The 26,371-nt window shown below is 46.2% G+C and overlaps 1 protein-coding gene across 1 annotated transcript in view; it reads left to right on the top strand.

The window, feature by feature from the left end:
• LOC137438903 (procollagen galactosyltransferase 1) overlaps positions 1–26,371 on the top strand; it is a 139,587-nt gene that overhangs the window by 44,749 nt on the left and 68,467 nt on the right. Inside the window, exons 3-5 of the mRNA XM_068134365.2 lie at positions 876–993; positions 18,680–18,814; positions 25,075–25,279. Of these exons, the coding sequence (XP_067990466.2) occupies positions 876–993; positions 18,680–18,814; positions 25,075–25,279 (458 nt within the window). The remainder of the gene's footprint in view (positions 1–875; positions 994–18,679; positions 18,815–25,074; positions 25,280–26,371) is intronic.

Here is a 26,371-nt window from a genome sequence, read left to right as displayed (position 1 = left end):
GACTTCGACGATGTCAGAAACTGAGTTTATGACAACACAAATCTATAGATTGAATTTAATGAAAACAAATATAACTTTGTAAGCGCAAGAGAAGAGAGGTCTCACCACCCAGTCTGAACGTTTTCAAAAGTAGACTCGCTAGACTACTAGACAAATTACCCTAGCCTAGATCATCACGACCAACACCACATTATCCAAATTAATAGGTACCAACCTGAGAGTAATGATGAGCTTTTGTTCTGCTTCGATCGATTTTCTCCAGTTTGTTTGACCTGGCTGTAGATGTTCCAGGACGAGGGTCTTCAAGGCATCGTAAGTCCTGTATGACATCCTGGTATAATTGAAAAACAGTTCTTCATCGGGATTGTCAAGCAGATAACGGAATGTTCGGTGGAATTCACCACGGGTTTCTCTCAGAAGGAAGTGCTCTCGGCTCCAAATTCTGTGCCTTTTTCTCTTCCTCCGTCTTAGTAGAAGCAGAATGAGGCAATCTTCTTCATCCGAAGAGTCCATGTTGACGGTTACTCGGCCAAAGCAGAACTGGCGCGCAACACGTGAACAGCCAAGCGTGAAATCCTATGGCCCAGGGTCCGATTGTTCACGTGAACGTGAACCGTGAAACGTGAAACGTGAAACGTGAACCGTGAACTTCTATGGCCCAGCAGCCTAAGAAGCAGTGACATCCTAGACTCAGAGCAGCCACTCCAAGCATTACATGACCAAGTGTGGCTGCTGTTCTTCACACGGTGGTTTTCATATGCAGGAATGATATATAATACAAGGCATTGATTTTGGGGAAAGGGAAAGGTCATCCAACTTTACAATTTTCCAAGTTATTGTCACTGGTTGCTTTGGTTTCCACTTTTATCCTCAAGATTTTATGCGAACGAATGGGGATCGAAGCACTGGACGGCAGAGCGATATGAAACTGTGATGCAACTCCGACAGGAAGGCCTGAATGCAGCGCGCGCCATGCTTGCGGACTATGTTTTGGTGAGAAATGAAGGAAAACCTTTTGCCTTCATATTAGTGGCAGTTGCATACTTAAGGGGTTTGGAAAATGGTGATTAGACTTAACACAGCCATAATAGGGTTATTTTCTAAAACCTTGTGAAATGCAGTTCAACTTCCTCCTATAATAATTAATTAATCTTGCTCTCAAACACAACATATTAACATTACATATTGTTATTTATTTATTTATTTATTTATTTTTGTATACTGAATCGAGGCTCGTGAAAGAGCTAACATTTACTTCACAAACAAATCAACCAGCCAAACAAATATATAAAAAGAGGGAGCGGAAAACAAGATGGGGAGAGAAGGGGAAGCACACAAACACAACATTGGGGTGCAAGTTTACTGGATAGAAAGAGTAGTTGCAAACATGAAGAGGAAGAAGAAACTAGAATGGCACTCGGTAGAGCACATACCCCCACCAGACTGACCAGTCTCTGTTTTGTATCTCACTGATCGGCCGAATCTGGATTCTGACCTGAACCAAAAATCTAATGGACTTGTTCTTGTCATCTAACCAACTCGTCCACCTCGATTTATCATAACTCGTCCACAACTTTTTGAAACATCATACTATATGGCGATTTTGGCTCCATCTCTCAATGGTGAAGAATCAATTTAAAAAAAAATTCTCATATTCGAATCAAAATTTGAATCTTCACCAAAATCGAATCAATTCTTCCTTGTCACACACCCAACCTGTCCGCCAAGTTTTTTTCCCCAAATCCGTCGATAACTTTTTGAGACATCATGCTGTATATATCGTTTTTAGCCATAATCTCTCAATGGTGAAAAATCAATGATTTTTTTTTTAATTCTCGTATTCGGATGCAGCTGTGAATCTTCAGCAAAATCGAATCAATTCCTCCTTGTCACACACCCGACCTGTCCACCAAGTTTTGCCCGAATCCGTCGATAACATTTTGAGATATCATGATATACTCGTATATAGTTTTTAGTCATATCACTCAATGGTGAAAAATCAATTAAAAAATTAAAAAAAATCCTCATATTCGGATCCAGATTTGAATCTTTAGCAAAATCGAATCAATTCTTCCTTGTCACACACCCGACTTGTCCACCAAGTTTTGCCTGAATCCTTCGATAACTTTTTGAGATGTATGTCGTTTTTAGCCGGTGTGTGCTGGTTTCATCCGGTTTTAGCCGGTTTCATCCTGGTGTGTACCCTGGTTTAGAATAGGTACACCGTATCCCTGCGTGTCGTAGGAGGCGACTAAGATGGTTGTCGTCAGGAAGGGCATCCGGCCATAAAAACATTGCCTCAAAAAGAGAACCATGACAATTACAATTACATATGGGCAGGGTACAGCCCGAAGTGGAGATCGGTTTCTGAGGTTTGGGACATGGAATGTAGGGACAATGACAGGGAGATCAGTAGAAGTGGTGGAAGTATTGGTCAGAAGAAGAGTGGACATATGTTGTGTGCAAGAGACGAGATGGAAGGGAAGTGGTGTGAGAATGGTGAAGGGTAGGCAGGGACAGAAATACAAGTTTATGTGGCAAGGGTGCCCGGAGGGCGTGAATGGTGTTGGTGTCCTGTTTTCTGAGGAGTTTGTCGACAGTGTGGTGAGTGTGACTAGAGTGAGTGAAAGGTTGATGATGGTGAAAATGATGATTGGAAAGCTCTTGGTGAACGTCATCTCGGGATATGCTCCGCAGGTTGGTCGGAGCGATGAAGAGAAGGACAAGTTCTGGTGTGCGATAGAGAAGCTGATGGAAAACGTGAAAGATGAGGAAGTTGTTGTGGTAGGAGGAGACCTAAATGGACATGTGGGAAGGAGTATGGACGGTTTTGAGGGAGTTCATGGGGGTTACGGATATGGTGTGAGAAATGAAGAAGGTGAAAGGATTTTGGAGTTTGCTGATGGAGCTGATTTGTTGATTTGTAATACTCAGTTCCAGAAAGGGGATAATAAGCTTGTTACATACACGTCAGGTGGGTCGATGACAACCGTTGACTACCTGATGGTGCGTAGGCGAGATGGGGGGTCACTTCCGGGACACAAAGGTGATCCCGTGGGAGGAGGCTGTTTCACAGCACCACTTGGTTGTCTGCGACATAAGGGTGAAAGGTGCGAGGAGAGCTCGGCGGGTGAAGTACCAACCGAGAATGAAGGTGTGGAGGTTGAAAGAGGTGACAGTAAGGGAGGCATTAAAAGAGAGGCTGAGTAGGGTCGAGGATGATGTGGTTGAGCTTGAAAGTGGTTGGATGTCAATGAAAGATAGTCTGTTGGAAGCCGTTGGTGAGGTATGTGGATGGACAAAAGGACCACCGAAGCACTCGGTAACATGGTGGTGGGATGATGAAGTTGGAAAGAGGATTGACGAGAAGAGGAACAAGTTCAAGGAGTGGCAGAAGGCGAAGGGTACGGGAGCAGAAAAACCAGAGCATGAAAGTTATGAGGCAGCCAAGAAGGCTGCAAAGGAAGAGGTAGCAAAGGAGCAGGAGGCATGTAGGAAAATGTTCGGAGAACGCTTGGATTCGGAAGAGGGTCAGAGAGCGGTATTCAGGATTGCAAAGCGGTGTTCAGGATGTAATGGGGGTGAGTTGCTTGAAGGATGAAGTGGGACAAATTGTTGTGGACCCAGATTAGTTAGGCAGTTAAGAGGAAGCATCGTTCATTTTTTCAGGAAAGCACCAAATTTGGCACAGATGTAGTATGGACCTATACAATTGTTTTCCTGAGGGGCGCCCAAAAATTCAGAAAATTCAAAAAATCCCCAAAAATGTCCTGGATGCCGTGAAAAAGGGGAGAAAACGGGTATTGATTCGAACTGTAGATTCTGATATTGTGGTCTTGGCAATATCACACTACTTTATCTACCAGTCACATGGTGTGAAGGAACTCTGGATTGCCATTGGCACTGATAAAAGCTACCGCTACCTTGCCATCCATAAAATTGCCACCGGCCTTGGCCGCAGGAAGTCCGAGTCTTTGCCATTATTTCATGCCTTCACTGGCTGCGACACAGTGTCATTTTTTGCCCAAATTGGGAAAAAGACAGCCTGGAAGGCTTGGGAGGCATACCCCAGCATCACGCAGACCTTTCATGCTCTCACTTATAGGCCATCTGTGGACGCTATTACTATGGAACTACAGAGCATAGAAAGATATGTTGCCATCCTCTATGACCGGACTACCGAGATAAAGACAGTGAATGACATGCGCCGACACTTGTTCACGAAGAAGGGAAGAACAATTGATCACATTCCCCCAACAGCAGACGCCTTCGAACAACACCTAAAACGTGCATGTTTTCAGGCTGGACACGTATGGAGTCAGGCACTTGTGCCCTACCCAGAACTTCCATCACCAGCTGATTGTGGCTGGATGAAAACAGGGACTGCTTTGACACCAATTTGGACCACAATACCACTGATACAGGAGGCATGTTCAGAGCTTACATTCCTTACAAGCTGCCATTGTAAGTCGGCCTGTAAAGGCAACTGTAAATGCTCCAGGGCAAATCTGTCCTGCACATCACTGTGTGACTGCGATGGACAGTGCTTGTAGTACTACGCGTCTGTGCGAGAGCCTCCACCTTTCAAGTGCCCACAATATTTTAAGTTAAAACTGCAACTGTGTGTAACTTTGATTAATTAATACCATTCCATTGTTATCAGAGACCAATAAAACAATGTGTATCACTTGGAATTGAAATTTTACCTAAAATACTATGAGAGATTCAAGGAAAATGGAAACACCATGGCGGCCATCTTGAAATTAAAGATGATGGATGCCAATATTTATGCTATTGATCCCATTGGATTCAGAGACCATGAAAACATGGGGTAAGACACTGGAACTGTGGTGTTATCGCTCATAGTAGAGAAGTTATTGAGGGAAATAGGTCACAGAGGGCGGTCATGTTGAAATTCAATATGGCGGCCACCAGGGGTTCTGAATTTTTGGGCGCCCCTCAGGAAAACAATTGTATAGGTTCATACTACATCTGTGCCAAATTTGGTGCTTTCCTGAAAAAATGAACGATACGCCCTATTTTTCAGTCTTAACTGCCTAAGTAGATGGAATTAAAGGAAGATGGAAAAGATATATGGAAATGCTGTTGAATACAGAGAATGAATGGGATGGCAACATAGAGAGTTAACCCAGTTTTAGGACCGGCAGAGAAGATAACTGAAAGGGAAGTTGAGGAAGCGATAAAAGCAATGAAGAGTAGAAAAGCGCGAGGGCCGACGGGAGTTGTGGAAGATATGTTGAAGGCAGCAGAAAGTTGGGGTGTGAAGAGAATGACAGAGATCTGTAATCTGGTGGTGAAAGAAGGCCGCATTCCAGTGGATTGGGAACTGAGTACCCTCGTCCCTCTATACAAGGGGAAAGGTGACCCTCTGGAGTGTGGCTCATACCGAGCGATAAAGTTATTGGAGCATGGAATGAAGGTATTGGAAAGGGTGTTGGAGAGGAGGATAAGGAAGAAAGTGAAGATTGACGAAATGCAGTTTGGATTTATGCCAGGAAGAGGAATGACAGATGCACTTTTTATTGTTAGGCAGTTGCAGGAGAAGTACATGGAGAAGAGGAAGAAGTTGTTTCTTGGGTTTGTTGATCTGGAGAAAGCATTCGATAGGGTTCCACGCGAAGTATTGACATGGGCATTGAGGAAGTTAGGAGTGGAGGAATGGTTGATCAGAGTAGTGATGGCATTGTACAAAAGAGCACACACAGCTGTAAGGACGGAGGACGGGAGCAGTGGTGCGTTTGAGGTGAAGGTGGGAGTGCATCAGGGGTCGGTACTAAGTCCACTACTATTTGTAGCTGTGATGGAGGTGCTGGCTCAGAACGTAAAGGAGGGTTTACCGTGGGAGTTGTTGTGTGCAGATGATCTGGTTTTGATTGCGGAAAGTATGGATGGACTGAAGGAAAAGATGAACAAGTGGAAGGAATGTATGGAGACAAAAGGTCTGAAGGTGAATATCGGAAAGACGAAGGTGATGGCAAGTGGTAAAGCATGTGGTGAGGTGGAAAGAACTGGGAAGTGGCCCTGTGCTGTGTGCAGGAAGGGTGTCGGAGTGAACTCCATTCAATGTGCAATGTGCGCTGAGTGGGTTCATCAAAAATGTAGTGGTCTGAGAGGGTCATTAACCAATGTGGCAGCTACATTCAAATGCAAGGTGTGCACAGAGGGAGTTGCAGATGGAGAAAATGTTGAGTTGGATCTTGGAGACGGCGTGAAGCTGGAAGGTGTGAAAACATTATGCTACCTCGGAGACATGCTGAATGGAGAAGGTGGATCAGACTCGGCAGCGGTTGCTGGAGTGAGATGTGCATGGAAGAGGTTTTGGGAACTGAGTGGCATGCTGATGAGGAGGGGAGTGTCGTTGAAGCTGAAGGGAAAGGTGTGTGCTGCATGTGTGAGAAGTGTTATGATTTATGGGAGCGAGACATGGGTAATGAACGTAGAGCAGCAACGAAGGCTGGAAAGGGTGGAAATGCAAATGGTTCTGTGGATGTGCGGAGTATCGTTGAGAGAGAGGAAGACAAATGATGAATTGTGAAAGATGATGGGAATAGAGCCTGTGATTGATGCTGTGAAGAGGAACAGGTTGAGATGGTTTGGTCATGTGTTGAGGAAGTATGAAAGTGACTGGTTGAGAAGAGTGATGGAAATGAATGTAGAAGGAAGTAGAGGACGGGGAAGACCGAGAAAGACTTGGCTAAAGATGGTAGAAGAAGAAATGCGGGCAAGGGGGTTAACAAGGAGAGATGCAGAAAATAGGGCAAAATGGAGAAGATTGTCATGGGGACCGCAAGGCTAACCCCCGCTCTAGCAGGGAAAATGGTCTTAAAATGCATGTTGTGTTGTTGTTGTTCTGATTGTTCTCCAGTTTTCCTTTCCCTTTCTATGATGGACTTTGCACCTTTATCTGGCTTCTTTGCCTCCTGTGTCCTCCCCCTCATTTCCTCTCATTCTCCTCCATGTCATTTCTTCCTTCAGATCTCCTATTTGTCCCTCTACCCTTTTGTTGGTGTGTCTCCACTCCAACCTCTCCTCCTCCTCTTTCCACAGTTCCTTATCGTCTTTTCGGTCCTGTTCCATTCTATGTTCTAGCTCCACCATAAGACGTGAATCTGTATAGAAATAAAAAAAATAAAAAAAGGAGTGAGGGGAATGGAGGAAACACAGTATAACTTGCAAGTACATAAGAGAGTTGAGTGAGGTAGGATTCATGGGGGTAGAAACCAACAAATACCGTTGCTCTTCCTTTCACTCTACATTTACGCTTTTTGACCAATCAATAACCCAATGTGCAATGTCTTTAATTTCTGAATAATAATAATAACAAATCACACGATATGTCAACTATAACAGCAACGAGCTGTTAATGTCAAACAGTCATATATATATTGTTACGGAACCCAACGTCGGCCTCGGATCCCTTCTCGAGGGGGGATTAGTCCCCTCGTTTGTGACTGACCGACGTGGTCCCTGAAGCTGCACCGCGACCTCCGAAAGGCCGGTGCACAGCCCCGTTCGCGACCGCGGATAAGATGTTAATTTGCTGAGCGGATGGCAGCCGCGGCACGAACTGTTAACAATGACTAGACCCGATTCTTACTGTTGGCCAAAATCGTGCCACAGGTGTCCACTGAGGGAAATCACAACGACGACGGATGTAAAGGAAAGAAAGGCAAAGGTAGGAAGAACAAATCTAATTTATTATTATTATTTACACATCAAAATAACCAAGGAGGAGGAAGGATAAGAAAATAACCACAGAAGAAGAAGAAGCGGACACAGTGAAAATGCTAGCTTATCTAAACAGGCTTAACTTATACCCCAAGGACAAGACAAAGACAGACTACAAGCACACTTACACGGGGGATGATGACAGGAATGGCAGGAGGTGGATGGCTGGAGGGAGAGGAAGGCACGGAGCTGGCTGGAGCTTGACCCTGCATGGGACGTCGGGCTGGACCTCGACGGCCACCGATGCCACCGATCCTGGTTCCCGTGGGGTAACGGGTCGGAGCTGCCTGGTGGAGCCAACGCTGCCTGGTGGAGTCAAAGCTGCGTGGTACTGCTCCTGCTTGCTCTCAGGACTCTCTCTCAACTCTTGCTCTCAGGACTCTCTCTCAACTCTTGCTCTCAGGACTCTCTCTCAACTCTTGCTCTCAGGACTCTCTCCGTAGCTCATCCCCAGCGCATCTGGACTCATCTCTTGTGCGTCTCTACTCATCTCTTGCGCGTCTCATCTCCGGTGGGGGCGTCTCCCACGGGTTATATAAGCCCCCCCCTTGAACCTTCGCGAACCTACTCGACGGTTCTCCCCACGCCCTCTCAAAGCCAAACCCCTCGTTCTGGGTTGGTCGGCAAGGGCTGGCTCACTCCTCCCCTCTATGACGAGGTGGAGACACGCCTTTCTTCTCTGAGCCGACCGCGTGCTCAATGGAGGCAAATGCAGTTGGTAGTAAAGGCTTTAGGAATGGGAATGAAAGGGAATCTACTCTATTTGAATTCGGTGCAATGGAGTATTAATTAATGGAAGACAAAGCCTTGACCTAATACACAGAATAAGGAAATAACTACCAACAAGGAGGAAATCTATGATTGGCTAACGTGATTGTATATGACCTAACTAAGGGACACCCTTTGACCTTTATACACAACTGGAGGAAGGAGGGTGATATTTTTACAACAATAAAAAAACACAATTCTCATTTCCACAACACTGCACCCTCCTCCTCTTAGGCACGTCCCGGGCCTATTACCTTTACTTTTAGTGTGGCACGTAGGTGTAGTTCCCTCTACATTTAACCTGACCCTGAGTGTGACAGTTTTAAAACACAAATAACTATGTCCCGCTGCTCCATTGCACTCTGCCTAACAGACTCACGCCCACAACTAACCGAATTGCGGAATTGTCTTCAAACTATACATTTACGATGGGGGAGCATTATTTACAGTTGATGCTATTTCATTTACAAAACTAACCCAGGACCTGTGATTGTTCTTTTGGGGGGGAAGACAGTCTGCCCTGCATCAACGCACCAGAAAGCACCCACAACGCACCAAAAACACCATCAAGCACCAATCGGTGCACAGTCACCACGGTTCAATAATAAAAATGAACCCAACAAACCCTGGTGCTAGTCTTCCTCTTTGGCTCCCTCTGCTGGCTAATGCTCTTCTTCTAGATGTTGTCAACTTCGTTTCTGGCAGCCTATTTGGTATAATAAAATGAAATGCACCAAACGTGTCCATTGTTATTTATTTATGGCCCACAGGGTCGACTATTGTGGTTCACCTGTGTGGCATCGGTGCCCTGTGACCAAGGTCCGCCAGCAAGATCTCGGGCCTTCATGGCCGGTTCCAGCAGAGGGGCCATGCTCCAACCCATGGGGTCCATCAGTGTGGTCAGCCACAGACATGTGGTCCATACGTGGTGCATCGATGCAGACAGCTGTGGTTGCGAGAGTTTCGGGCGCACAATGGCGGACTCACGCACGCTCCCCTCGGCGCCCAGTGGCGCACAGTCCTCGTGTGGGAGACAAGGGGGGGGGGGGGGAAGACAGGTGAGCGAGGGGTAAGGTCACAAGGGTACACATCAATAAAGGCAATGCAAGACGAGGTGCATACGGAGAGCGAAGTGAGAAAGCTCATCCCTACCGTACGTCACCCCCCCCTGTCACCTACTCTACCCTTGCCCTTACCCCATATTTACAACAATCTACACATTTACAAATTCGTCACTAATGTCTCGTCTTCCCCATATTTCCCCTATACCAAATTCGTCTTCACTCCCACTAATCCAAAATTTGCCATCACCCAATTCATCATCAATCCTCATAAGGAGGAAGAGATGGAACAACAAAGCACAATGTCACACCCACGTCATGATGCGTCTCACATTCCAAACATTTGCACAATAAAAAATAATCAAACCTGGCATGGTGCAGAGCTTTGTCACCTCAGGTGAGTGGATGTAGATGGTGCGAGGAGATTCTTAATCCTAACTATCTCCTAAATGACTTTGACACACTTTACACGACCCGGGGTCTTTCCCTGCCAAACCATTGGCCATCTTACACTCTATGCGGTTTTAAGAACCAAATTCCCATTGACCAAACTGTGGTGCTTCTCAATTTGGGGTCACACTCCCCCGATTCATCTCCCAGTGCCCTTGCACAATTTCCGGGCTGAGTCGTGTAGCTCTCCCAGCAGGTCTACCCACCTGCACACCTCCACCACTGTAGTTGCCACCCGAGCTTACCTAGCTCCTCACCCTAACCTATCTAACTGGGGAAGGCCCCTCCTGGCTCTGTCACCCCTCGGTGCCCTCTGGCACTGGGCTACCCGGGTCCATCCTCCGGATCCTCGGGCCCCATCCACAACAACTCTACCGGCTCCCAGAGCCCACCTGCGGCCTCACCTGGCCGACATCCTAACAGTGGCGGAGTGTCCATTCAACTACACACACTAACAGGCTACACGCCCAGCCATTTCCACGACACTAATGCACCCATCCAACCATCATTCTTCCACCACGCACCACAGATGCCAATATCCAACCACAATTTACCTGTACCCTCTACCTAACACTTACACTACCCTCCACGGGTATTCGTGATGGGGTCCATCCTCCTTTCCCCCATCCACACCTTCGCACCATCCACTCCACTCCACAGTTTCCACCATACTCACTCCACGACCATCCATTCCATACTCCATATATTCCCCACAACCATTCTCCATACACCTGCAGTTGCACACCTGTGCAATCTCACCTGGTGCCACCTGCACCCTCCTTCCTCCCTGGACCATTTGGTAAACACAGCACACATCACCATCACTCACTCATACACTGCTCCATACCCCTGTTCAGTTGCACACCTGTGCAATCTCAATCGTTCCTCACTCACTGCTCCATACACTTCCACGCTCAATACAACTCACAATCACCTTCTCACAATACACTTCTGAATACCTTTTTTTACACACACACACGGCATCATCTCATCTACCTACTCCCCTCTGAAACTTGCGCTTCCCAGTCACCCCTATAAACTATTGCGCTCCCTCGTCATTATAATCCGAACTAATCTACCTGCATCCCCACTACAGGTATCATTGTCACTACCTAACCTTACCGTTACCTATGGTCAATCTCTAGGTCCCTACACACGATATCCTAACCCTCCCGGGCTAGTTTTCACTGCCATAAACCCCATAACTAGTGCTCCTTTGCCCCCGTTGTGAGGGATGGCAGAGTTGCCATCCCACCACATCGGGCATCTCTCACTACCAATTTGGCCCATCCAATTTCAACCAATCAAAAATTTGCCAATCAGCTGCCAATCATCTATCTGCCAATCCTTTGCCAATCATCAAATTTTGCTTTTCAATTTCGGGTCCAAAACACTATCATCATCACACGTCTACTCACTTGAGCCTCTCAGTGCGCCAATTCATCTCCAAAGCTCGGCTTCGCAAAGCCGAGCAAGGAATGCGGGTTGTTTGGTGCCGGCGGTTGAATTCGTCCGGCATCCGGTGCAGGGAAGGAGGTTTACCCGGGCCGAGATCCCACGCACCATCTCGGCATGGAGCCGTCCAATGGCCCGATCTCGCCCTGCCGGAACGCCGCAACAAAAAGGGGTCGCCATGACGACCCTTCTTACCGGGCCGCCCGCTCCGCTTAGTGGAGCACGGACGCGGCCGTTCAGAGCGCGGCCCGGCATGGATCGCGTACGGCGGTTCTTTCGAAACCGCCATGGTCACGATCCCCGCAGGTCCCCGCTGCACGCAAACCCCGGCACGAACCGAGGGCCCGCTTCGGCTAAACGTCGATCTAACCGCTAACCCGTTTAACGTCGATGCTCCACTTGCATGCTCACACCCCGCAGCCCGTTCCTTGCTCACACATCCAGCCGTTCCCATGCTCCTAGTCATTGCACCTTCTCTTACACACCCAGGTACACTCATTCTGCTTACAGACTTTGTCACACACCTGACCACCGCACACCTTGGCACACACTTGTCGTTCGCACACCTCACCAACACACCTCTTCGTGCCCCCTCCTCGGTCACCTCCTCTGTGACAACCACGGGTGTGCACTCACTTGCACACCCAACCACGTGCCTCACTACTAGCTCCAGTGTTCATTCCCATACGCCCTCTACCATTCCAGGTGTGCTTCCTTCCATCCCAGGTGTGCATCCTCTCTCACCTGCCACAACCAACTCACGCTCCATGTCACTCTCACTACTCTCACCTCCACACTCGGTCGCGCATTCACCCTTACTCTTGACAGCGCACTCTGTACCCATACACTCCTCTGTTACACACCTTTCTCACGCACACTCTCCCGTTACACCCTCCATAACACTCACCACAGGTGTGCATGCTTCCGTCACATCCTCTGTAACACTCCCCATCCCGCGCTTCCATGTTCCCCACCGCACACGCGCTACGACCTACTCACTCTCGACAGCACACTCACTCCTCGGCGCGCACTTTTTCCTCACACACCCCATAGTCGGACATTCTCGCACACCTCCTCTGTCCATACACTCCGTACCTGTCGCACACTTCACCAGCGGCCTCTCACGAACACCCGGGTCCAAACCAACCCCCAAGCCGACTGAAGCTTCCCTCACACCATATACATTTCCGAATATATCGCCACTCACCTTGGCACCTCGTCTCCGCACCTCCTTCGCCACCTGCAAACTCTTTATTTGGTTAGCGAGCACACCATCACGATTTGAGCACCGACCTTGTACATATTCCATCACCTCCTCCTGTATTTCTCTCTTAGTTTCCCTCCGTCTCTTTTTGATTTCACTCACTCCCTCTTCCACATCCTCTAATTTTTGCTTCACCTCTTTTATTTCCCGGTGCGTCTCCTCAATTTCGTCCTCTAAGGCCACCTTGACCGTTTCTATGTGCGTCCTCACCTCCCGGTCCTTTGTCTCCATTGCCTCCGTCACCTCATCCAACCTCGTTGTCAGTCCCTCACGTACCATCTGACATTCCCTCTTCGTTGCTATTAAGTCATTTTTGAGTTCTTTTTGTGTCGCCTTTAACCCTCCTAGTACCGCAGTGTTCTTTTCTACCTGCTCCTTCAACTCCCTTTGTCCCACTGTTAGCTGTTCCACCTCCTGCGTCAGATCCTCTATGCCCCCTTGTAACTTTGCCGTCCCATTTCTCACCTCTTTCTCCATACGCTTCTCACCTCGCTTTACCTCCTCGTGTACCCCCGCGACCTCCTCGCTTACACCCGCGATCTCCTCGCTTGCACCTCGTCTTATTACCTCCTTCATCTCCTCCCTTTTTTTAGTAGATGCCGCCCTCATCTGTTCCAATTCATCCCTCTGAGCATCCAGTTTACCTTCCAACCAGATTTTCACCTCCTCTATCTGGTTCCCCATCTGTTTGATTTTCCGGGCGGATTGCTCCCCTATTTCCCGCAATTTGCCTTCCATCTTATCTTCTAGCCCCGTTAACCCATTCTTTACCTCTTTTATCCCGTTGTCTAACCCCTCAAATTTACTGTCCAACCCCTTTCTTAATTGCTCACTGGTACCCCTTGCTTCGTCCCTCATTCCCCCCATCATTCTGCTTTCCATTTTCTCACTATCAGCCCTCCTTCTGTCTTCCATTTCTTCACCCGACTTAACCATAAGGGCCCTCATTTCAGCCAGAAATAATTGCATGTCTTCCACCGTTGGTACAAAGGGCGCGGCTCTATTTGGTGCCGCTGCAACCACGTGCGCGAGGGCGCCATTTTGTGCACCTGATTTCCCCACAACCACGTTAACATTGCTCTCCTCCTTTTCTTCCCTGTGGTCCTGGGTTACCCCTAACCCCTCTTCTAGTTCCCCCACCGGCATCCGATCATCTTGACCATCCATGGCACGATTTTCAAATTTCAAATTTTATAACAAAATTTCGGCCCACTCGTAATTTGAGCGCGCTAAGCACTTCAGGTCCGTATCTCGCTCCCGACACCAAATGTTATGGAACCCAACGTCGGCCTCGGATCCCTTCTCGAGGGGGGATTAGTCCCCTCGTTTGTGACTGACCGACGTGGTCCCTGAAGCTGCACCGCGACCTCCGGAAAGGCCGGTGCACAGCCCCGTTCGCGACCGCGGATAAGATGTTAATTTGCCGAGCGGATGGCAGCCGTGGCACGAACTGTTAACAATGACTAGACCCGATTCTTACCTTTGGCCAAAATCGTGCCACAGGTGTCCAATGAGGGAAATCACAACAACGACGGATGTAAGGGAAAGAAAGGCAAAGGTAGGAAGAACAAATCTAATTTATTATTATTATTTACACATCAAAATAACCAAGGAGGAGGAAGGATAAGAAAATAACCACAGAAGAAGAAGAAGCGGACACAGTGAAAATGTGCTACTAAACAGGCTTAACTGATACCCCAAGGACAAGACAAAGACAGACTACAAGCACACTTACACGGGGGATGATGACAGGAATGGCAGGAGGTGGATGGCTGGAGGGAGAGGAAGGCACGGAGCTGGCTGGAGCTTGATCCCGCACGGGACATCGGGCTGGACCTCGACGGCCGCCGATGCCACCGATCCTGTGGTGTGCGCGGGGTAACGGGTCGGAGCTGCCTGGTGGAGCCAACGCTGCTGGTGGGGGGTCTGGCGTGACGGGTTCTCTCTCCCTCTCTCACAAACTCGCAGGACTCTCTTTAGGCTTGTCCGTGATCTGATCTCCTCCCTCCTCGACTCTCTCTGGGGGCGTCTCTCGCGGGTTATATAAGCCCCACCCTTGACCCTTTTGCGAATCTCCCCCAAACGTTCTCTCTCCGCCCTCTAAAGCCAACCCCTCGTTCTGGGTTGGTCGGCAAGGGCTGGTTCACTCCTCCCCTCTATGACGAGGTGGAGACACCCCTTTCTTCCCCGACCTTACCTCGTGGCTAATGGTGGTTTTGGGGCGATTCGAGCTAGCCCCAGCCAAAGGGCAGCAATGGCGAATGATGAAAACTGCCCAAATGCAGTTGGCAATTGCAGCAAACCTGGCAAACCTGGAGGGAGAGGAATCATGGCACCTCACCAAACCTCTCACCTCTCACCAGCAAACCAGCAAACCAACAAATCTCTCAAACCAGCAAACCTCTCACCAGTCATGGCACCTCAGCAAAGGACTTCTGTGACTCACTGGGATTGACACAATCTGTCAATTTCCCGACCCGGATCTCAGCCAATGGAGTATCTTCTCTTCTAGACTTGGTTATGACAAACTTCCATGCTAATGTCTGCTGCTCTTCTTCTGCTCCAATCGGTTCTTCTGATCATGTGCTTGTCAAAGTGGACATCTCTCTGGCCATTCTCAGAGAGCCTCCTCAGCGTCGACGAGTCTGGCATTTCACTCAGGCCGACTGGGACGGTCTTCAAGCAGCCATCAATCGTCTGGATTGGTCTCCCATCTCCACTGCCTCTGACATCAATTCTTCCTGGGAATTCTTCCAAAGCAAACTGATCTCTCTCATGCACAGATTTATCCCATCTCGCCTTCAGTTGTCTTACCCTTCCTCCCGTCCATGGTACACTGAATCTTGTGGGGAGGCAGTTGCCCTGAAACAACTTGCCTTTGCCTCTTGGAAGGCTAATCCAACTGAAGGCAATCTCAGTTCCTTCCACCAAGCTCGGAACAAGTGTGTGTCTACCCTCAGGAGTGCCAGGAAGCACTATCTCTCCTCACGCAAGAATGAACTCTCAAACCTGTCTCCTTCCTCCAAATCCTGGTGGCGTCTGGTCAAATCCGTTTCTGGTGTTTGTTCCCCCTCCATCCCCTCCCTTACCTCAAATGGCCACACAGTTGACATCGCACGTGACAAAGCCGAATGCCTCAACTCTGTGTTTGCCTCAAAATCCTTAGTCCCAAACCCATCTCTCTCTGTTCCCACCTTTCCCAGTCGAACCCAACTGCTCCTGAACTCTGTGTCCTTCTCTCGCGACAAGGTGGAGGAGTTTTTGTCAAACCTCGACTCTGATTCTGCAACTGGACCAGACGGCTTCAGCCCACGGGTCCTAAAATCCTGCTCTGCCGCTCTATCTCACCCTCTCTCTGTTCTTTTCACCCTATCGTTTGCTCAAAGTCATCTGCCAGCATCCTGGAAATCAGCTAACATTACCGCTTTACACAAAAAGGTGCAAAAACAGATCCTTGCAACTACAGACCAATCAGCCTGCTCCCAATTATCAGCAAAGTCATGGAATCCATCATTGCTTCGGATATGAAATCTTTCCTCTTCTCCAATGGCTTGATCTCTGATCATCAATTTGGTTTCAGACCAGGTCACTCTACTCTGGACATGCTGCTTCTGCTGTCTCAACAATGGATGGAGGTCCTCAATGCCAAACAGGAAATCAGAGCTGTCTCCCTTGACATATCACGTGCCTTTGATATGGTCTGGCACCCAGCTCTGCTCACCAAACTCTCCTCCTATGGTATCCATGGAAATCTCCATGCATGGCTTGCGGACTTCCTCTCTGGTCGTAGTCAACGTGTGGCCCTAAATGGATTTCTCTCATCTCCCCTTCCTGTTCAGGCTGGAGTTCCCCAAGGCAGTGTGCTGGGCCCTGTGCTTTTTCTGGTCTTTATCAATGATCTCTCCGACTCTCTGGAAAATCCTCTCTATCTCTTTGCTGATGACTCCACTCTCTGCCGCTCCAATCCTCTTCCCTCAGATCGGCAGTCTGCAGCCTCCTCACTCTCTGAAGACCTGGACAAAATCACAGACTGGTCAAACAAGTGGAACATGTCTTTCAATCCTGACAAATCTCACTCTCCTACTATGTCTCTCCGAAAAGATCGACTGGACAACCCTCCCATCTACTTTCTCAACAATCCTCTCCAAGAAGTTCTGTCGCTCAAGCTTTTGGGTCTCACTATCTGCCATGATCTTTCTTGGGAAAACCACATTTCCAAGCTGGCCTCCAAAGCCAGTCGCCGACTGGGCATCCTCCGTCGTGCGAAGTCCTTCCTCGGCACACCTGAGCTCCTCACCACATACAAGGCTTTCATCCGCAGCTCAATGGAATACTGTTCTCCCTTATGGGCTGGTGCTCCTGCCTCACACCTGGCTCGGCTTCAGGCTGTTGAATCCAAAGCTTTCAAAATCATTGGAATCTCCCGCGATGAAGCTACCTCTGAGGGCCTTTCACTCACTCACCGCAGGCAGGTAGGTGGTCTTTCTGTCTTCTACCGACTCCTCTCCGGCCTTGCTCCCCCAGCTCTCTCTGTGCTCTGTCCCCCAAATATTCCTACAGGTCGCACAAGATCTGCCAGCAACCCTCTGATGGTTAAACTGCCGAAATCTCGGCTTTCTGCTCACCTTCACTCTTTCATTCCACTTTTCTCCCGCCTCTGGAACAAACTCCCACACTCCCTTCAATCCCATTCCTCCCTCCAGGTCTTTAAAACAGCTGTTCACCACCATCTCTTATCTTCCCCCATCCAAAACCTTGATCTTTTCTACCCCCACTAATTCACCCCAGATCCACCTTGTTTGAAATTCCAACTTCTTTCCTGGAAGTCCTGGCAGTGTCCATATGTTTATACCTCTCCCACCTCCCCCCCCCCTTCACATGCCTCCCCCCCAAAGCCCTCTCCCTCCCACAGATCTCTCGATGTCTCCATGTCTCTCTGTCCCTGCTCTCAAATGTTGTGTTTGTGTCCTGCCCCCTCTCTCCCCATCTTGTCTACCGCTCCCGATGTTATTTGTTTTATGTGTCTGTTTGTCTTTCTGTGTGATTAATGTTCGCTCTTTCACGAGCCTCGATCTTGTATACAAAAAAAACAACAAAAAAAAACAAAAAAAACCTGGCACTTTGAAGATGCCATGTCGGAGGGATCTACCTTATTTAATGCGGTGCAATGGAGTGTCAAATTAATGGAAGACAAGGCCTTACCCTACTACACAGAATAAGGAAATAACTGTCAACAAGGAGGAAATATATTATTGGCTACGTGGGTGCTTGTGTAATAACTACGGGCACGACCTTTGACCTTTATACAACAACAAATGGAGGAAGGAGTGTCCACAATAAAACAATTTAAAAAACACAATCCTTATATCCACAACAATATATATATATACTGGATATATTTATGACGATGAAAAAGGCATCTCTGCTCATATATGATGAAGATGTGTATGGAATGCAAGAACTTTGCAAAATTGCCTTCACACTCAGCTGCGAGCTTGGAGTGTGGCGTTAAGTGCAAAGAAACCATGTTTTTACATCACAGGCTCGATTAGAGGGGGGGTGGGGGGGGGCAGAAACCATTTAATGTGTGTGTCGGTTTTGATATTATGAGGGAGGAGAGAGGGGCTTGGTGTATCGGGGAGAAAGAGGAAGGGGCTGTGAAGGAGAGCGTGCAGGGGAGAGAGGAAGAGAGGAGAGGAAATGAAGCGTACATCAAAAGGGGAAATTAGAAATGTTCCCTATTTCGGGGATGGTTTAATCAACCTTGTTTCAACCGGAATTGTCCAGATGTATTGATGTTCTGGGAACATACATTAAAACACTATTTATGGTGCTTGTGTCATATGTTCAAGTTTTATCTGTATTTGAGCACATGTGTTGTATGAATGTCATTGTGCACAATGTGATTAGTATTAAGTGGCTGTGCCTACAGTTTGTCGATTCGGACAACGTGCTGAGCAACAGGGAAACAATACAGCTGCTCATGGATGAGCGGCTACCCATCGTCTCACCAATGCTGTCTTCTCGAACCACGTACTCTAACTTCTGGTCAGCGATCACCTCGGATGTAAGTTCAAATGTAACTTGCCAGTTTAACATCATGAATCCCTAGCATTGATTGAATAGTAGGTCCGAGCATTGATTCGCTTCACTGATGTTAGTTGAACAACATAACTTCTACATGTTGCACTTGCACTACTGTAATACCGTTTATTGACAGTCAATGTTTGCGATTTATTTTATTCCAGAAACATTTTGTTTACTCCTAACAACCCAGCATTCAAATGTACCACACGCACGATCCCTCAATTTAGTGACGGACCATCCAAAGGGACTATATACATCATCTGCCCAGGAAAGGCCAAACAGTCTTTGCTTCAGTTTTTGGCATACAGAAAACTCTAACGACGATTTGTCGCTGCAGCCGCTCATCTGTTGAGTAAGATGGGCCAAGCAATCAAACCCAAATGTGCCTGTAGGTTTAAGATGACCTCCTAACAAGCTTCGTGCCAAACTCCAAACATTGACGTGTTCGATGCATGCCTGGGTTGTGATGTCGAATAAATGAACTGAGTCCCCTCTCGGATCGGGTGGTGGTCATGGGGCGGCGCCGTTTCTTCCCCGGTTCGGAAGTGTGCGACTTGTGTGAAAATTCCAGTGCTTGGTTGAGATGTGTATTTTGTAGAACTTTATTATAAAAGAAAATATGTGTTTTTTTGAGTGACGTCATTGTGTTGATGTCTTTTTCCAAGGCTTAAAACGTACTTTGACAACATGTGTGTTGATGTGAGGCCTCTGTGTCCATTCTTGGTGGAGTGATGCAGTACAATATTCCCAAGGTGTTTGTATTCAGATGGAAGGGCTCTTTGGCTGGAGTTTTAACCCTGATTGCCGCTCCCTCAGGATTGTGTTGTGTGGAGTTCAATGGTTGCTGGTCTGGTCTAGCCACACCTCCCTCCCTGCCTCTCCAGCTTTGCGACTACCCCCACCACACCCGGCGGTTCTCCTGCCTCCACCTGGCACACCAGTTCTCCTGCCCCCCCCCCCCCCCCACAAGCTGCCTGCTCTCCTGCTCCTTCTCAGTTTCCCCCAATACCCTCCATGCCGGCAGTTCTCATGCCCCTTCCCCCCCCCCCCCGACCTGCCAGCTCTTTTGCCCACCTCACCCTTCTCAGTTTTTCCCCCGACCCATAATAGTCAGGTTCACTATGTCAATAAATTATATTTCGTTCAAAATCATGGTAGATTAGCAAACCTATACATTTTTGGAAATGTTATAGCATAAGGAAACTAAAAATCAATGTTTACATTTGGAGAGATACCTGTATGGCGGCCATTTTGGATTTTCAAAATGGCCACTGTAAAATACATATTTTGTTCTATTTCTGCCTCTAATTACCCTAAAAACTTTTTAAAATATACTAAACCTATATTTTCAGGGACAAGGAATCCAATGAAAGTATCAAATTAGTGCTATGGGGAATGGTAAGACACGAATCAAAGGTTTTGAATTGCAAAATACTGTCTTTATATTCGCGATAAGTTGCATAATCAAATACATGTTATCATTTTGTACAGGCAGTTAATAACATCAAAATGTGTCACAATAATTCATATCACCAAACATACACAGGCAGTCAGCAAAATCATATATACACAATACACATGCAGTCAGTATAACTTCACATCTACACAGGCAGTCAATGACAAAATATACACAGGCAGTCAATGGCATCAAACATACACGATTACAGAATATGCCATTTAGAGTTCGTCATCACTGTCCTGTGTGTCGTATCCGACAATATAGTCCGCATCGTTTTCACAGTCCGTTCCACACAAGCAAAGGTTGGTCAAATTGATTGGCAAATCGAATTGGTCGAACGAATCGAATTCGATGAATCGAATCGAATCGAATCGATCGAATGGTCGATCGAAGCGATTGGTCGAATGGTCGAATGGTCGAATGGTCGAATGGAATTGGTCGATTGGTCGAATTGGTCGAATTGGTCGAATCGAATTGGTCGGAATTGGCAAATGTAAACATTGATTTTCAGATTTTCCATGTAATAACGTTTCCAAAAATGTATAGGTTTGCTAATCTACCATGATTTTGAACGAAAAAACACAGTGAACCTGACTATAACGAACTTCAATTGAGAAGTGCGGGAGCATAAACATATTTTAATCTGTGTTGTCCCATTGTTGACTTTTTGAAAGAAGAAGGTTTTGAAGCATTTCTCTGTCTGTTCATTTTATCGCGGAGGATGTAAAGTCCATTGAGTTGGGTTGAAGTCATTCCACACCAAACAAGCAGTTTTGGCTGATTTGTGACTTTGACTGTTTCTGTATATTTTCCTGACCAGTAATGGCAGTCATGCTTGTTAACAAATCAAAATATTGACATAATGGGGTTTGTTTGGTTTCCATTCTAAGTCCTTCACAAATGCCTTAATTACACGACAATTTATTCCACTCTCCCTCACCACTTCCCTGATCGACTTATTTGGGCTCCTTGTGAACATGTCTCGTACCCACTAAATGGTTTCTGGTGATCTTGCTGTCGTATGTCTTCCTGAACTACTAACGTCTTTGGCTGAACCAGTTGTTATCAGCTTTTGGTGACAGTTTCTAATCGTTTTTGGATCCAAAGTGTCATGTCTTCCTATTTATTGCCACCACCATTTTGGAATTGCAATTACAGACTGCCAAGATCACCAGAAACCGCTCCGCACTGTCAGGATAATTTTTTTGACTCCAAGCCTAACTCTAAAATCATTTCCCTACATTTGTTTGGCAAGAAAGACAAACGTACAGCTTAAAGAAGGAAGGCCGCAGTAAACAACAGGCAATATGAAACTATTTCCATAACCATTTTTTGTTACCTCAAAAATAATTAAATTAACAAGGTGATAGTTGGGGGGGCTCTGGTGTTTCCAGTGCAGTCCTGGTAGTACTCATTTGTGCTTAATAGGGAAGGGATATTAAAGAAGATTTTAAAAATGCGCTGAAATATCATTTGGCTGGCGTTTGTCATATTTCAGGCCTTGCACTGTTGTGCCAGAAACAGTAAAATGATGCAACCATTGTAACGGCTTTGAAATTTATGGTAATATCTTTTGTGCTTTATCATCACAGATGATTTGAGAAGTAATCATATTTGCCATTTGCTGCTCTGCATGGCTATCTGGAAAATTATTTCTGGGGTTGTTCCTTATTGTATGTCCAGAGAATGGATGATGGTTTCAGGTTGAAGAGGAAGAGGGTGGTGGAGGGATTTGCATTATTAATGTACGAAGTTGGTCTTTGAATCCAAAATGCTGATATGGTTGGAAGCTTTGTTAACTCATAGACCGCTTCCGTTGTTTCAAGTTTGGAATTATCATTGTACACAGAATTATGGGAATAATAAATCGGCCAATAGGCAAAACCGCCCTCTTTGAGTGACAAGTTCATCACACTCTTTGGGTCTGTCAATCCCATGATCATTATCAGTAAAAGGATCATCTTCAAGTAAATCACAAGACATTTCCGCAAGCAGAATTATTTTGAAGACCATTTTTACCTCTGCCACCGAAGGTATGGATGGGGGTTGTGTTTTCACCCCTGTTTGTTGGTCTGTCTGTCTGTCTTTGTGAGCAGGACATCTGTATATCTGTATATCTGTATATGTGTATTTATATATATATATATATATGTATACATATAATGTGGAAGGGGGGGGGGGGGGATCCATAGCTAGACTGTGGTGAGTGTAGTATGGTCCGTGTGTTTCAAGTAGCTGCTAGATTGACATGCAACAGGGATCTGTCAGGTTAAGTTGTTTGTTGCATGTGATGCTAATGAGGCAGCATATGTAATTTTTTGACAGGGTAGACCTTATTATATGTGGGCATGAACACCTCATGCGGTAGGCGGGGCTAGTAGGCAAGAACTTCTCATGAGAAACTTCGAGAACTTCTCATCTCTCTGGCCATCACAATCTGTCTGGCTGCCGTTGAGACAGAAGTGCCATCCTGACATTATTTTTGTAGGCGTGCCCCCGTGGGTGGGATGGCCTGGGCAGAGGACACCACTCAGGATGAGAAGAGGTTTAAAGAGACCTCACTTGAGGAAGGAGGATGGAGAGACCTGATTACAAAGAAGAAGAAGCCTCGTTTTATAGAGAGGAGAGCACAAAAGCCTTGTGTGGAAGGAAGCCTTGCTTAAAGGACAAATAAGTCATGAGGCCTGGTGGAGGAGGTGGTTCATGGCTGGCAATCCACACCAAGCACCATCTTCATTGTGCTCGTTTTGGCTTCAGAGAGATATCCCACACCTGGTCCTTGAAGTGATCTATTTTGAGCTTGGCATTCACCCTACTCACCAGATAAGGGAAGTCTTGCTTCCAATTGTTTTGTTGTACAAATGTGATCTGTGGTGCCTAGTGGGTTAAGAATCGTTTCCAATCATTGTACATACGTTTGAATATGCATATTGACCTCTTTGTGTCCATTTGACTCACGTGGTTCGTTCTGTTTTTGTTTATAGCGTCTTGTTACCCTCCTCCCTGTTTACTTTATAAATAAATCCTTTAAAAGGTAAGAAACGTCTTTCAGTTATCTGCTTCTGTGTCCGTGTGCCGCCATTATTTCGGCCCAATTGAAGCTTCTTGGTGAACAGTGAAGTTAGAATTAATTAATATAACACATTGAAATAAAAAGATTGTTCGGTCCATCTTTCGAGTCTAACTCGGCGCTGAGGTTCCTGTTTTAACGGGAGCTTCAGACGTGACAATATATTTTTATATATTTTTTTTATTGAGAATTTTTTGAATTTTTTTTATTTTTAGAAATGTTTGTGATGAATTTTCTTAGAATTTTTTTTTGGATAAATTATTTTGATAAATTTTCTTAAGTTTTTTGAATGAATTTTTTGATGAAATATTTTGATTGATATTTTTTTGAATTTTGAATTTTCATTGATCTTGGGCTCTTGGATGAGCCTCCACATAAATCCCATGCAGGACAAATACATTAGTAGACATCAGTGATGCTTTTGCTTCAGTTACAAGGACACTAGTAGACAATGAACAAACACATGTCGTATGTGGAATTTGAACTTAGATTTCCAAATGCTAAATAGGAGCCCAGCCCTTATTTCGCATTCTCACCTTTTTGTTATTGTTATGTTGGGAGTACATTGTGTGTGTGGGGGGGGGGGGGGGGGGGGAGGGTGGAGAAGGGAGGATTAAAATGTTTCAGAACTGTAGATTAAAAGCTGGGCACATTTATAAAACGGAAATGTATTTCTGAAATTACAAATCTAACCAGCGGCTTCTCGGAAATGGATTTTTTTAATGCATGTATCATTAACTGATCCATCAGGAATATGACTCAAGCTCACCAAAAATGGCAACACATTCACTATTTGGCAGTTCCAATTCCCTCCTAGTTCTGTTACAATTCCATTGTGACTTACACTCCAAAAGTAATTAAATGAGAGGATTTTCGATCTGTCCGAGAGTCAGCATACGCCGGGATTACAAGGCATCTTCTGGAGATTTCAAGCAGCACTTGGTTGAATGAAAAGGGGCTCGACAATGACTCGTAATGAATTGGCAATGGGGTGAACGAAAAGACAAATCAATCTAAGATAGTGGGTCTGTTTCAATCATAGCCATGGGCAGACGGGAGCAGGTGTTCGACATGTGTCTGATAAAGGGGTATGTAAATATTCAGTGTGCACCTACAATTATTTTTGCCGTCCGCTACCCTCCATGTGTCCGCACGTTCCCTTCCCTTTTCCTCACTTGACACTGATCTTCTCGCAATGCCCTCATCCCCACCTTTCTCTTAATCTTCTCATTTTTCTCTCAGTTTATCATCATCCTCCTATCCCTTACTGGAAATGCCTCACAATACATAGACATTTACTTTTTGTTCAGATGGAAAACTTTCCAAAGTCACTTGTGTTATCCCTGATCCTCATTTATGGTACTTCCTTACCTCTCTCTCATCTATTTGTAGGTTTGCTGTCTCCTTGCTTCTCTCTTTTGTTCTCTCCTCCATCTGTTCTTTCATCTCTCTATTGCTTTCACTTTTTGACCCACTGTTCTAGTGTCAGTGGGTCTACCTTCTGTCACCTTGCACTTCCACAAGCCTTGCACACATAAAAATGCATCAATGATCATATTTAGCTCAGTTAGTGAATTGCGGTGACTTATCACATTTATCACAAAGGTCTGCAGTGGTAGTTAGTTCAAATGCTTGTTTTTATTTGAAAATAATTAAAATTACTGAAGTATATGATGATGGCATTTAAACCTCTCTTTTGCCACACTTGCAGGGAACGCGTAAGCGTTCGATGTTGTACATGGATGTCCGGAAGCGCAAGCGCATCGGTTGCTTCCGCGTGTCACTGGTGCACTCCACGTTCCTCCTTGATATCACCCGCAACGAGACGCGAGCACTGGCCTTCTACCCGCCGCATCCGAGCTTCACATGGACCTTGACGGACCTCTCTGTTTTCACCTACTCCTGTTCCATAGCAGGTCTAAGCAATCTGGGGAATTTTTGGGGGTGGGTGGATAGAAGAGGGTGTGGAGGAGTTAAGGGAGGAGTGGAGGGAAACCAAACTCAGTCGTATAATGTTTGGAGTGTCTGCTCAGAGCTTGGTTGGTCTTTGTTCGATTCTGACCCTGGTCAAGTCAAACCAAACACTTTATGAATGGCTCGTTCTGTTTCTTCGCTTGATACTCGGCATTTAGAGGATAGAGCATGGATAAACTCCATGGGTTGGCATCTCTGGGGGGAGAGGGGGATTTCTATTTCGTTGCCCACTGATGGTGGAGAAAAAAAGTGACATCTCCAGATGCCGTCGCTGGCACACAGAATGTTCCAGAAAGTTATGTCACTTTCCCTAAGGTCACCAGCTCTTTTTGTATGAAGTCCAGCATTATCTGTCTGCACGTGTGTGAGTAATTTGCTGCTCCATGAGCCTCAGATGGTGCATAATACGGTAAACTGTTGTTGTGTCGCCATTGCGATGATATCACAAGGATTTCATGAGGAACTTTGATGTGGATGAAGTTCCTGCGTGAATGTTGTCCTTGATCATAAATTATAATTTTGACTTTTCTGGAATTCTCACACATCCAGATTCTCACACGCTATTGATTGTGTGCCCTGAATTCTCATTACAACGAGGGGTCATCCTTTTATTACGAGGCTAAATTCAAGAAGTTCCCAAAGGAGGCTAAATTAACGAAATTGAAGTTAGTTGAGAAACGGAAAAGGAGGATGGCAGGATAGGAAGCAAGTCAGTAAGGGAAAGAAGCTTTATAGGGGCATGTATGAAGTACACAAGGGGGCAAGAGGGAGGTGTGGGGAGGTAGAGGAGTTGATCAAAAGATGCCATATTATATATGGCCTCCAAAAAGTAGAGGGACAGTGTATAGTCAACAATGTTAGAAGTATTGTTTGTGAAGAGGTTTTCATAGTTTGAAGTCTAAACGTGCGCCCAGTTTGTCCTCAATATTAAATATAGTTTGAGCACTTGTTCTCCTGGTTACGATTGCGGAAGAAAGCTTGAGGTTCAACGTCTCCAATCGTCATGAACTGCACCAAGTGATAAAGTTGAGTTT

This window comes from Myxine glutinosa, chromosome 13 (genome assembly GCF_964187855.1).
Source record: "Myxine glutinosa chromosome 13, kmMyxGlut1.1, whole genome shotgun sequence".
In the NCBI taxonomy this organism is placed as follows: Eukaryota; Metazoa; Chordata; class Myxini; order Myxiniformes; family Myxinidae; genus Myxine; species Myxine glutinosa.
Note: the sequence above shows the minus strand (reverse complement) of the source record. Positions and strands in the feature narration are given on the sequence as shown.